Raw genomic sequence first — 12,475 nt, 5'->3', positions numbered from 1 at the left:
TTGCTTATTAACGAACTGACCAGAGCCCCTGTGGTATGTCTCAAGAATGGAGGTAATTCGATCAGTGCTCCGCTTCGTCGCCTGAGTGAAGATCATGCAATCGTCAGCGAATAGGAGATGAGAAGTCCATGGGGCATGGCGATTTACTCTCACACCCCTAGATATGTACTGAGGGCCGCTATACTTCAGCAAATTAGTCAAACCCTCTGCACAAAGCACAAAGAGATAAGGGGAGATTGGGTCTCCCTATCTAATACCTCTAGTCGGCTTAAAGCTTGGTGAAAATTGTCCATTCACTCGGACAGAAAAAGATACTGATGAGACACACTTCATGACTAGATTGCGCCAATGTTGTGATAAACACAAAGCTTCCATCACCGCATCCAAATACTTCCATTCAATCCGGTCATATGCTTTCACCATATCCAGCTTGATCGCACATGCTCCTATTTTTCCTTTCTTCTTCCTCAAATAATGGACGCATCCATATGCAATGATCACATTACCGGTTATTAATCTACTTGGCACAAATGCGCTTTGCTCCTCCGAGACAATGTCATCCAGGATCTTTCTCAGCCTGTTGGCCATTGCTTTGGAACAGATCTTATATAGCACATTGCACAGAGATATGGGCCTATATTGTGTCAATTCTTGTGGGTTCGCCACTTTTGGGATCAGCACAAGAAGTGTTTTGTTGACATCCTCCGGCATCTCACCCCCGTTCAAGAAACCCAACACAGCTTCCATCACATTGCCTTTAATTAAATCCTAAAAAAGCCTGCATTAAAGTCATCGACTCCAGGGGCTTTGTTTGGTTTCATATGGAATAAAGCAGCTTCCACCTCCTCACTAGTGAAGGGTCTGTCTAGTAGCTCATTCATTTGGTCAGTCACCTTTCTCGGAACATGTTGACACACCAACTCCGGTTCAAGGTTCTCCTGTGCTGCAAAGAGATCCATATAGAATTTACTAACCATTTGCTCCAACTCCGTTTGTGCAGTCGCCACTAACCCATCAGCACGCTTGAGAGCTCTTATACGATTAGTATGACCTCGTGCTCTCATTTTTGCATGAAAGAACTCAGTGTTACGATCTCCTTCTCGCAGCCACTGAATTCACAATCTTTTCTTCTCCATAGTTTCCTCCCTCACCAACATTTTTGATAGCTACCGCATTAAGGACTTCTCCTTTACTGTCGGGCCCCGATATAGAGTGTGGCTGCGCTCTTTCTCTAGCTCTACCCGCAGCCGCTTGATATTCTTTTTAACAGATCCGAACACATCTCGGTCCCAACCTTTCAAAGCAACTTGTAACGAGGACAGTGTTGAGGAGAATCCCAATAAGTCGCATCTTCCTTCTCCCGGATCCCATGCCCGGCGAACAAAGGCCTCATACTGATCATGGCGCTGCCACATGTTCTCATACCTGAACAATTTTGAGGACCTATGCCCAACCTCATTCTCCAAGGCTTCCCGAGGATTAGCTTGTACCTCGATGATAAGTGCACAGTGGTCCGACTTTGATAGCTGCACATGCTGGACTGCCGTGTCACCAAACACATCAAGGAAGCGTCCATCTCCCAAAGCTCGATCTAGTCGCACTTTCACATTGCGACTCCCTTACTGCTTGTTGTCCCAGGTGTACGGTAATCCCGTGTAGCCCAGATCAACAAATCCACAGTCCGCCACCACTTCTTGAAAGCCTGCCATTTGCCATTGCTCCCTTTCAGTGCTTCCAAAATATTCCTGCTCATATAACACTTCATTGAAGTCCCCGGCGCACAACCAGGGCACATCAAGTTGTGCCCGCAAGAACCTCAGCAAGTACCACCTATCCTTTCGCAATTCCCTTCGCGGCTCACCATAGAACCCTGTGAATGTCCATTGATGTTCACCAAAGGCTCCGCCCGTTACAAGCACGTCAAAATGAGATTTGGATTGTTTCTGCAGCTCAACCATTACATCATTCCGCCAAAATAACGCCACCCCTCCACTTTGCCCAACAGACCCTGCCGCTTGGCCATTTGGGAAACCCGGCCGATGCTTAAGTCCTAAGGCTCTATCCTTCTCCAAACGTGTCTCCATTAAGAAGAAAATTGCGAGCTTGTGTAGCTCCACCACATGGCGAAGCTCCTAAACTGCCTCGGGCTGCCCGCAGTCCCGGTAGTTTACATTTAAGATATTCATTGTGCTCGGCGGGTGCTGTCACGCACAGTCGCCGATCTCACAGTTTGGTTTTTCTCTGACATCTTCTACTTTTTGAGCCGTTCCTCCAATGAACCTTCATTGTTGTCTACCGAGCCCGCTAAATGATTGACCCAAGCACTCACCAGGCCTATGGGCACAATAGCCAATGACACGACCGGCTCCTGGTTTAAATTCGGGGTCGTAGAAGAATTCAGCCCCGAACCCTTGGCCTTCCTCTTCCTTGTAGGGAGCCTTTTATCCCCCACGGTATTTTCCCTTGTGAGGTGCATCATCAGGTGTCCTCAATAGAGATGTGATCCCATCCTCGTTCTCCCGACCCCCATCCCTTCTAGGTGACGACTCGCGCTTACTATATCCAGGGTGCTCCCTTTCAGGTGACACCACTTGCTTATTTTTTCCAGGGCGTTGTTGCTGTGTGCATTCCTCTGATCTACCATCCGGTGTACGCACATGGCGAGAGCTCGAAGATAACCCACTCCCAAAAGATTGAGCCGCAGCATCGGTAAAGCTTTGCAGTTTTTTCTTCCTATCATCCGGCGCCCCGAGTGGTATGTTAGTTTGATAGGGTAGCTTGCCTTCCTTATCTCTTGATGCCGGCGAAGGGCACTCAAGGGTCGCGTGTCCGATCACACCGCCGGAGAAACAAAAGAAAGGGAGTTTTTCATATTGTGCATCAAACCATTTAGGTTCTTCATGCTTGCTCGTTCTCAACAACACTCCCCTTCTGATTGGCTTGTTCAACTCAATGGAAATTCTTGCACGCAAGAAAGCCCCACTCGTTTTTCCATCTCCATCCACATCCATCTTCCTTACCTCACCAAGCAAGTTCATGGCTCGGCTACCCCTGGTTTGATTCATCCAGCCCAGCGGTAACATAAGGATTCTTACCTAGATCTCCATTCGATCAAAGCATATCACACAAATGTTCATCATACGTCTGCATCAGGACCGAATATTTTCCCACAATCCAAGGCGAGCCCGCGAGAGCTCTATCCCTGTCAGTCCTGTAGCCAATCTCGGCCATAAAAGGATTGTCTCCCCTCACACCAATTGACCTTAACTTCAGGCCATACGGGTTACCCCATGCTGGTTTCATCGCCGCTAGGATCATGTTCGCATGCAGTGGTATCGGTGAAAGTATCTTCCCGACCAATGCCAACTCCACCACTGCATCATTCCCTCTATCCTCCTCATCGCTAAAATCCGCAACAATACCTTCTTCAACCGTCAGGTTAAGATTCTTCATCGTGTCAGCAACACTAGGGTCTAGGGCCTCACCACGCCAAGGCCTGCATCCATCCCCTCTTCCTTCATATCCTCCGATCGACGCCATGTAAATCACAGCAGGACTCGGGTAGGCAAAGTGCCCCAATCGAACTATGCGAGTGCGCACAAAAAACGATAACACAATCTAGATTGTAAGCGGCACGCTAGAACCTAGGGGAATTAGGGTTAGATGAAGTGATCGACGACGTCAGGATGGCTAACCGTCGATTTGCGAGTGGCCGTCGACAACTGAGTCGTTGCCGGCGTGGCAGGGATGCCGCGGCCGGAGTGGCCAGCAGCGCAGCGGCCTAGATCTCGCCGGAGAAGGCAAGCCTAGGAGGGGATCGTGATCGTCTCGTCAATCGCCTCCGCGTTTCTCGTTCAATTTCGTGTCGAACCTGAACGGACACGAGCGATCGGCTAGCCGGCAGAGTCGAGAGAGGCCGCATAGTCCACAGATACGTGCGTGAGGCTGCTCGTGGGGCCGAGCCTGCCTCAGTAACCGACAGGAGGCGCGTACCCGCGTAGGAAAACATAGTAGATGCCAGAGGGGGCAAAACGCAATCTTCTCGTCATCCCACCATCCTGGTCGCCGAGCCTCCGACCTAGCCGCCGAACCACCGGTCCCCGCGGGCAGCTATGGGCGGGCACGGCGGGCTGAACATCCTCCCGCAGAAGCGGTGGAACGTCTACAACTTCGACAACCGCGAGAAGGTCCGCAACGACGAGGCCGCCGCCGCCCGCGAGGAGCAGCTCCAGCGCGAGGCCGAGCGCCGCCGCGAGTCGGACCTCCGCCTCGCCGCGCTCCGCCGCAACCGCGGCCTCGTCCAGGAGGAGCCGCCCTCCGCCGCTCCCCCTCCTGCCGACGGCGCCGCCGGGGGTGCCGCGGCGGAGGATCCGGCGGACGCCCTTCCGTCCCCGGCCTCCGACGGAGACCACATTAACCTCTTCTCGGGGAGATCCGGCGCCGCAGCCGACTTCGCCGCGCTCGCCTCGGCCAGCGGCGGGAGGGGCGCCGCGCGTGAGCGGGACCCCGACGCCAACCCTAACCAGAAGAACCCTAAGAAGCGGAAGAAGGAAGAGGAGGTCAGGGCGGTGGGGCCCGACGAGGAGAAGTACAGGCTGGGCTACGGCCTCGCCGGCAAGGGTGTGGCGGTTCCCTGGTACATGTCGAACCCTGCGGCGGCGGCGGCGAAGGAGGGGAGGGCCAGAGATGCAGGGGAAGGGAGCGGGGGTAAGAGGAGTGGAGGGAAGAAGACCATTGAGGAGCTGAGGGAGGAGAGGAAGAAGAGGGAGGCCAAGGAGAAGGAGCGCGAGCGTGCCGTGCTGGTTGCTGCGGGGAGGAAGGAGAGGCAGTCTGATCGGGGGCGCCAGTCAAGGTAGCGTCATGGTGGAAGATATGTTCTGATGATTTAAGTTAGCATTTTGGCTTTCTTTGTATGAATGTGTGATGATGAGTGTTTTGGTGTTCCTTCAATGCAGATGGGCTCGGTGATATGAGGATTTTCATGGTATAATGTGCAGGATTGCAAAGGATGTTTGTTGAAGGTAAAGTATTGCAGTGCCGGATTAGTTTTGACCTGGAACTATCTTTGTTGTTGTGCAATACCCAATGCTGTTCAAATTTTAATGACAACATAGATGGCTGATTGATCATGACTTCAACATGTTCTTGGTTCTTCTGATTCAGAAATGAGTGTATAAAGATGCATTCGTCACATGTGTACTCTGGATTGCTTATTTTCTTTAATCATGTGGCTTTGTTCAAACATGAGCATACTTTTGACTTCATATTATTTGTTTTTTTTTCTAATGCTCTTGGCAACCCCTGATCACGCCAGATGATGTTCCTGAAAAGTTGTGCTTTCTATTTGCTTCCTCCTTTTTGTATGTGCTAGTTTGCTCCCGACATAGAGTCCATCCGATTTTCATTGTGATGATTATAACCAACAATATTTTGAAAGTGTTCTTTTAGGAAGATGCTATATGGTCCAGATTCTAGAACGCATATTGGTTCATGATATTGCTGAAAAGTAGACATTGTTATTGGTAGCAGATTGTGAACACTGAACAGTATTTTCTAATTATCAGTTAAAATAGATTGTGAACACATATTTTAGTTGCTTCTTTAAAAAAAAGAATTGACTTATTCTTGTGCTTGATCTTTCTCTTATGCAGGATAATTCATGTAACTGGAGATGCCCTGAATACCTTATCAAGTATATGCAGATGATTGCACCTGGCAGCAAGAATTACACTGTTCATTTGCCAAGGAAAGGATACCTGTGAGCAGGTCAAGAACATCTTTATCAGTAACAGCATGATTGTATTCTTTGCTAGAAATCATCGAATCAATTTTTATGGGATTTTATTTTGTAAAGTACTCTGGGTAATGTACTGAGAGTGCAGTGAAGCTAGCAGCTCATGTAACAGTAGCGCTGTTTTTTCTTGTAAAGCTATTTACATTTTCCTGATGTACAGACTTGGTTTGCAATTTTTATCTGAAATTTCATCAATGTCAGATGACTTAACCTTAAGACCATCCTAAAACATTTCTGCAAGATGTGTTGCATCCTACATTCCTACTTCCATGATTGTTTTTTCTGCACAGTTAACCACTGAGTTCATGATGTGCCAGGCCCGCATCAGGGTTAAGACTGAAGAGGACAATAGACAATAGGTAGAAGCTACTAATTCCATTCGAAATATGATTCTACCAATTTGAGTAGACCAGCATATAGCATTATTCGGATAAAGTTAACTAGTTTTTTAGCGGCATGGTCATATTCAAGTTGACGACCAAAATCCATGTTCTGATTGAACAACGAGTGTATGAAGATGGATTTCCAGAGGTGTACTTTTGATTGCTTTTGCTTTGATCCTGTCTGCTTGTGCAAACATTAGTATATTTCTGATTTAACTGTAGCTCTGCTTATTACTCTGCTTCTCTTGACTATCCCAAATCATGTTGGGTGGTGTTTCCGTAAAGCTTCTTGTTAGGCTTTCCATTTGCTTCATTAATATGTGTGCTGTTTTGTGCTAGTTTTCTCTCTTGTCATGTTGAAGCCATCAGAAATTTGTTGCTGAGGTAACTGACAACATTCTTGAAGTATTTGTTTTAGGAAGGTGATAGTCTCTACATTCCATGGTATGCATTGGTTCATGGTTTTGCTGAAAATAGTCGTATTGCTAATGATGGCAGAATGTGAGCAATGTTTTCTTACTCGTAATTGAACAATTATATTTTGAGTGGGAGTGACTTGGTTCTGTATTGTGGTTCAGAAATAATGAAATATTAAGCATCTTGTGCGTACAACAGCATGCTATCTGTTGGTAATTGGTGTTAGAAGTGTTTTTTTTTTCTGTTGGAAGGCTTGCTTCTATTTGAATCATCTGTTACACTATTTAGCAATGTTTGTCCATCTACTCTATATTGGCTTGTTTGTACGACTAACCTCTCTTCCTTACAAAAGGAAGCTATCCTGAGACTAGCTTAATAAGTTATTATCCAAGTAGACAGTACATGATGCATGTGGCATGGTGCCTTGGACAGCTTATAAGTAGCTCAAGAACATCCACATCAGTCATCAGTAGCAATAAGATTGTTCATGCTTTGTTAGAAAACAATTTATGTGAGGAATCTTCATTGTAGACTGCAAAAGCATGTTGTCCAATGTACTAAGAATGTAGCGAGCTAGCAGCTCATGTAACACATTGTCATAAGTTTCCTGGTGTACAGACTTTGCTTGCGTAACTCTAGCTCTTATCAGTGTCAAATATCTGCAACTTGTTGAGTGTTTTCTACATATCTATTACGTGCATCCTAAAAGTAAGTAATGTATGCTGTGTTCCAGTGGCATGCAGCCAAGAACCGCATCATGGTCAAAAGTCAAGACTGAAGAAGAATCATGGATCATTTCCCCAGGCGACTGATAAATCTTACAGGTAAGCTGCTGCTTTTTTATCATGACTAATTCGAGTGGACCAGCATATGGCGCTATTCGGACAAGATCTCCCACTCATTTATCAACAACATGGTCAAAATCAAAAGTGAATGCAATCAATGTACAACTTAGTTAGGTGATAAATTGAAGGGGATAGATACAGAAATCAAACACCATAAGAGCAATCACTTTCCAGTGATTAGTTAAAATATATTATGGATCGAACTAGATGCCATTACACAACCCACTTGACGCTCGCGCTGTTGCGCGGCTCGCTAGCATTGGCAGCTGGCTCACGAATCTAAGAATCACACTATATGTCACCTTTTATTTACCGTACCAAGTACTTGATTAGACTAAGATAATTCTCATTTCTTTACAAGATGACCCAGAATGACGCACAGGACCCCGAGAGCTAGTAAGAGAACCAGCGAGAAGCTGCCTTGCTGTTTACTGGCTTCGCGCCTTACAAGTTCCTGCATGTCACAATGACAGACAACCATCTTCAAGCGAGTTAAACAAAATTTATCGTAGTTACAGATATCAGACATCAGAATTCAGTATAATATTTCTTCCAGAGAAAATCTTAAACAAATTTACAACCTATTAGGGTGAGAGGCTTCTTATTGTTATGAAGTCTGATCTGAAAATCTAGACACCATTAGCTCCTTAGCATAGAAAATTTGTTTTGATTACCAAAAATTAGTTGTAATTCATCTCGTCCATTACTACATGAATATTCGCAAGTTAGTTTGATTCAAGTTTGTTTTAGATAGAACTCCAATTTTCAGTTCATAATCTTGAAAAGCAAAATACTTAGGTTTCCACATTGGATCTCTGAGACCCTAACAAGTGCCCGATGCATATTAACAATTCCAATGGTTAACAGTTTAGAATGGTTCCTTGACTGTGTTCAAGTCCAAATATATGCTCCTTTAGCCAGTGATAATTTACATATTGATACACATGGGTGTCGCTTAAAGAATACTGACCAAGAGAAGATTAGTTGAAGACACTAAAGTAAACTAATGTTTGTATACAGCTGCAGCTATGCAACTTGAAGCCCTTTCAAAGAGACCTCCTAGGAGAATGCCTATGTTTAGAGGTTCAACATGTATTTGTAAATGATATTCATCTTTCATTATATCAAAAAGAGAGCGTTGTTTTCAGGCACATCAGCATACTACTTAAGGTGCCAATGGCAACCCATGAAAAAGCACATGATTTCAACCAAATACTCACCAATTCATCTCGAAGCTTTCTATTTTGCTCAAGTGCAGAATTCTTTTCTTCGGTCAGTTTTGCAATTATAGCTGACAGCTGTAATGAGAGAAACAGGAGTGTATTCAGATCAGAAACAGCAAAATACTCGAAGCACAAGTTAAACTAAAAGATCACCAATATTAACTATATGATTTGTATTGAATTAGAAAGATAGTGAAACACAATGAAAATAAAATGGCATTAAGCTTTCAGTAAACAACCCTAATTGTAGTCAAGCAAAGTAACTAGGGTAGCAAGAGAAATGTTGCTAAGTGGCTATCTATGTGCAATGACAAACTTGAATGTAGATGATTCCAATAGAAATCAACTGAAACAGAATTCATAAAACATAGTTCACAAGAGCTATTACATCCCCCATTGTTTCTGAGCAATAAATTCAAAGAATGAATAAATAGGGTCAGTAAGGGACATAAGGGTTTCTCCTTTTTAACCTCCCATGTTGTCAAACGAGCATTCAACATTTCTACTTGGACATAAAAAACCTTCAGTGTTCCACAGTCCACACAGAATTCAAGCTCACCTGATGGGATTGTTCAGCACGTCCTGCATATGTTTTTGTTTCCTAGTGTTGAGACAGACACAAACGATATTTTAATAATCATGGCACAAGATATAAGTGTAGAACAAAGAATATGCACATATCACGTACCAGAGCAGGTGCTGCAGCCTTCAGGAACTCCTCACTCTTCACAATTCGCCCAACAGGTGATCCTACCTCCTGAAAAGATATTAGGAAACTCATAAGTTCATTTTCTTAGAAACTTGCAGCTATAAAAACATCGGACAGAAAAAGAACATTCAGGACACATGGTATCCCCACCTCAGCTGATCTCAAAGACGCAGAGCCACTCGACAGCTCTGAAGTACTCCTTCCATTATCCACAATCTGCTGCATAGGCATTAAAACTCTCTCTAAACCATCGTGTTCCTCTGCAATCTCTGATTGTGGTTCAGGTGGCATCACATAAGCAACCTTCAACTTCACCTCCTCAACCACATTACCCACTTCTTTCACGAACTAAGAAGCAAGCACCAAACTACAGATTCAGTACCAAACTGATAGACATAAATCAAACTAAAAAGAATACATCATAGTACTACCATTTGCGAGGTTATGTACTTGGCTAACAAGCCATCACTGACGACCACGCTCTGCACCAAGAATTTATCCTTGCACTGCAAATCCGGAGGCACCACCTTCTGCGCTTGCATCGTAACTGCAGGAGCACAGAATGCATACAAATTTTAAAATATTGAAAGTTCCTTAGCCAAGCTTACAAACGATAATGCTCCCAAATTGAGCCGTTTCTTGAACTGTGGCCAGTCCAGTAACAACAACACGTTACCTACAACTGTGCAGGAGGATCGTGGGGGCACCACGCCATTGTTGGGACGCACGCAGTACTTCCTGGGGCTCGTCGTCTTGACCTACTACCCACACACATCACAAGGGCGCCAAGAAAAGCATAAGAGAATAAAGAATTCCTCATCAAGCCACCCGCAATTCCACAGAGAAATTCCCTAGGGTCTACACCGCAAATCAACTGGTGAACCACCTTAAAGGCGACGGTACGGTCGGTCCTGTTGGTGAGCCGCAGGGGGCAGGAGATCTGCTTGTCGAGCACGACTGCGCACCACAAGAAAATCGCGAGAGAATCAGCTGAAAAATTCAGGGAGAGAAGTCGGGAAGAATCTGAGACGAGAGAAGGGCGGCGAGGGAGGGCTGGACCCGCTAGGGGCAGGGAGCTTACACGGGAACTGGAGCTCCGGCGGGTCGACGTCGAGGAGGTCGCAGGAGGCGGCCATGGCTGCTGCTGCTGCTGCTGCTGTCGCGGGAGTTGGGGGAGAACAGAGAGGAAGTGGTGGGAAAGGGGGACTCTCGAGGCCAGGCACTGGGGCCGTAGTTTCGCTTTTGTTTTTGGCTGCAAAATTTTCTTGGAAGTTTTGTTTAGTTTGGTTTGGACTTTTTTTGTGTGTGAAAAGATGGATTCGTCTTGATAGTGATGTTTCTTATCTGCCTACGGAGATATTGCCAGTTGAATTCAGATTCTATTTTTTTTAATAACTAATTAAATTCGTGATCCTTATGCAAAGCTTTTTCTTAAATAAGACAATATAAGGTGGGCAGATGGTTTTACTAGTAGAGAACTGTTCTTAAATAAAAACAAGTGGAATGAAATTTCTTTACTGTGAACAAGGCCTTACTCAACCTGTCTGTATTTTAATACTACCTCAAATGTACAAATTCAAAAGTTTGTTTTAAGAGGGACCGCAATTCTTACTTAGTCTACTTTTATAAGTTTTTTTCTTAATACTATTTTTCCCTCAATATACAATGTACGACTTAAAATTTGGGGACCAAGGCCTTGTTTGAGTTATATCTACAGTAGCCTATGTGCTAAATCAATTGAAAAACTTTCATTTGTGTAAATGATGAATCATTACCAAATATCATCGCCAAGCAAAAGCTAACTACTGCAACTATTTGAAATTATAGGGCTCATTTCTTTCATTAGGGCAGGCATTGGACCAGCAATTACTCTATTAATACATAATTTTTTGTAACACAAAATTGAGGTGCTGTTAAATTTGTTTTCGAAGATATTTCCTTATGATTACAATTTTGTACCTATAAATGAAATAGCGATAGCATCATTGTCAGTCAAAGTCTTTGTCCTAATGAAATGAAGTGAAACGAAATACACCTTTTAAAAAAATTGTGGAGTAGATAAATAAGCAATATGCAAGGTTTTATTATTGGAATAAAATTACATAGCACCATTATTTGCTTTATATGATATTCTCACTTCATAAGAGAAGTCTTTTTTTTTTAGTTTCCTGGGCTCTCTTCCAAGTTCCATGTGTTCCACTTCAGTTTGACTTATATATACGTGAAGTTTCTCTGTTGGGACATGTCAATGTTCAATAGTTACTGTAGATGGTACAAGTTAATTAGCGGTTGCTTCGATGGTGTGATCATGAAAGATGCTTTAGGCAACTTTCAGAATTCTGCATTGAGTGGTCTATCTTTGTCACCTACCAAACATACTTCGGTATTTCAGCGGGGCCATATCGTGCATCAACTTGTAGAACTGACACCCTTAAACAAGAGCTTATTTTAAATGTGCCTGACTTCACTTTGACAAATACTGGTTTAAATCTTTTGCTTCTAAATGTAGTACTTTCCAAAATGCAGGTTGTTTTGACTTTTCTAAATACATAGACTTTACTATGTATTTAGGCATAACCCTATACTTAGGTGCATAACAACATCTATGTATCTACAAAAGTCAAAACAACCTACATTTTGAAACGGAGGGAGTACCTAATTAATTTAGTTAATTTTTCTCCTTGAAATCGATCGTGTAACTAGAATATATAATATATGGTGATTTCATATATTGCGTAATTCTTTTTATCTGCTCCGTTCATTTAGCATGCATATTTGCACCAACCATGGTTAGAGCAGCTATGCCGTATGGTCATGGCTTCACGGAGAAGCATATGTCTTATATTTTAGACAGGAGAAGGTACCCACAGGCCACAAGCCTAAAATATGGAATACCGGACCATGCGGGCACGGACTCTTGTCTCAATCAAGACAAGGAAAGAAAGGACACGCCCATGAAACACGTGCTATATCTTTACACTGGAAAAAAAAACTCGGATAGTGATCATTTACCATATTACTCAAGTGCTAGTAATACACTGCTAGTGCAGCCCATTGCCTTCTCTGTTTCCCATGATGACACTGCAAATGTATGATCCCAATTC

The 12,475-nt window shown here is 44.0% G+C and overlaps 2 protein-coding genes across 3 annotated transcripts; one reads left to right on the top strand and one right to left on the bottom strand.

The window, feature by feature from the left end:
• Positions 1–4,007: 4,007 nt before the first annotated feature.
• Positions 4,008–6,010, top strand: LOC117838922 (uncharacterized). The gene is made up of 3 exons (XM_034719124.2): positions 4,008–4,852; positions 4,956–5,021; positions 5,652–6,010. The coding sequence occupies exons 1-2, from the start codon at positions 4,113–4,115 to the stop codon at positions 4,966–4,968; spliced, it is 753 nt and encodes a 250-aa protein (XP_034575015.1). The 5' UTR covers positions 4,008–4,112; the 3' UTR covers positions 4,969–5,021; positions 5,652–6,010.
• A 1,485-nt stretch (positions 6,011–7,495) lies between these two features.
• LOC117838921 (vesicle-associated protein 1-3) lies at positions 7,496–10,611 on the bottom strand. Of its 2 annotated transcripts, none has more exons than XM_034719121.2 (9): positions 10,453–10,611; positions 10,258–10,328; positions 10,048–10,129; positions 9,803–9,918; positions 9,522–9,719; positions 9,351–9,419; positions 9,222–9,263; positions 8,660–8,737; positions 7,496–7,920 (listed from the first exon to the last, which is right to left on the bottom strand). In XM_034719121.2, exons 1-9 carry the CDS (start codon positions 10,505–10,507, stop codon positions 7,786–7,788), a joined length of 846 nt encoding a protein of 281 aa, XP_034575012.1. In that variant the 5' UTR covers positions 10,508–10,611; the 3' UTR covers positions 7,496–7,785. The 2 variants fall into 2 exon arrangements, with proteins under 2 accessions (XP_034575012.1, XP_034575014.1); XM_034719123.2 differs by having other exon boundaries at positions 7,496–7,893.
• Between the last annotated feature and the right edge of the window lie 1,864 nt (positions 10,612–12,475).

This window comes from Setaria viridis, chromosome 9 (assembly GCF_005286985.2).
Source record: "Setaria viridis chromosome 9, Setaria_viridis_v4.0, whole genome shotgun sequence".
Taxonomy (NCBI): Eukaryota; Viridiplantae; Streptophyta; class Magnoliopsida; order Poales; family Poaceae; genus Setaria; species Setaria viridis.
The sequence above is the reverse complement of the archived record's forward strand: the minus strand, read 5'-3'. Positions and strand labels throughout refer to the sequence as shown.

Excerpts from the sequence above, each read along its gene's own strand:
- LOC117838922 (XM_034719124.2), top strand. The coding sequence starts at position 4,113 with ATGGGCGGGCACGGCGGGCTGAACATCCTCCCGCAGAAGCGGTGGAAC.
- LOC117838921 (XM_034719121.2), bottom strand. The coding sequence starts at position 10,507 with ATGGCCGCCTCCTGCGACCTCCTCGACGTCGACCCGCCGGAGCTCCAG. Across the intron at positions 10,130-10,257 it reads ACCGTACCGTCGCCTTTAAG|GTCAAGACGACGAGCCCCAG; the intron begins GTGGTTCACCAG and ends TGTGGGTAGTAG. Across the intron at positions 7,921-8,659 it reads GAAAGCTTCGAGATGAATTG|ATGGTTGTCTGTCATTGTGA; the intron begins GTGAGTATTTGG and ends ACTCGCTTGAAG.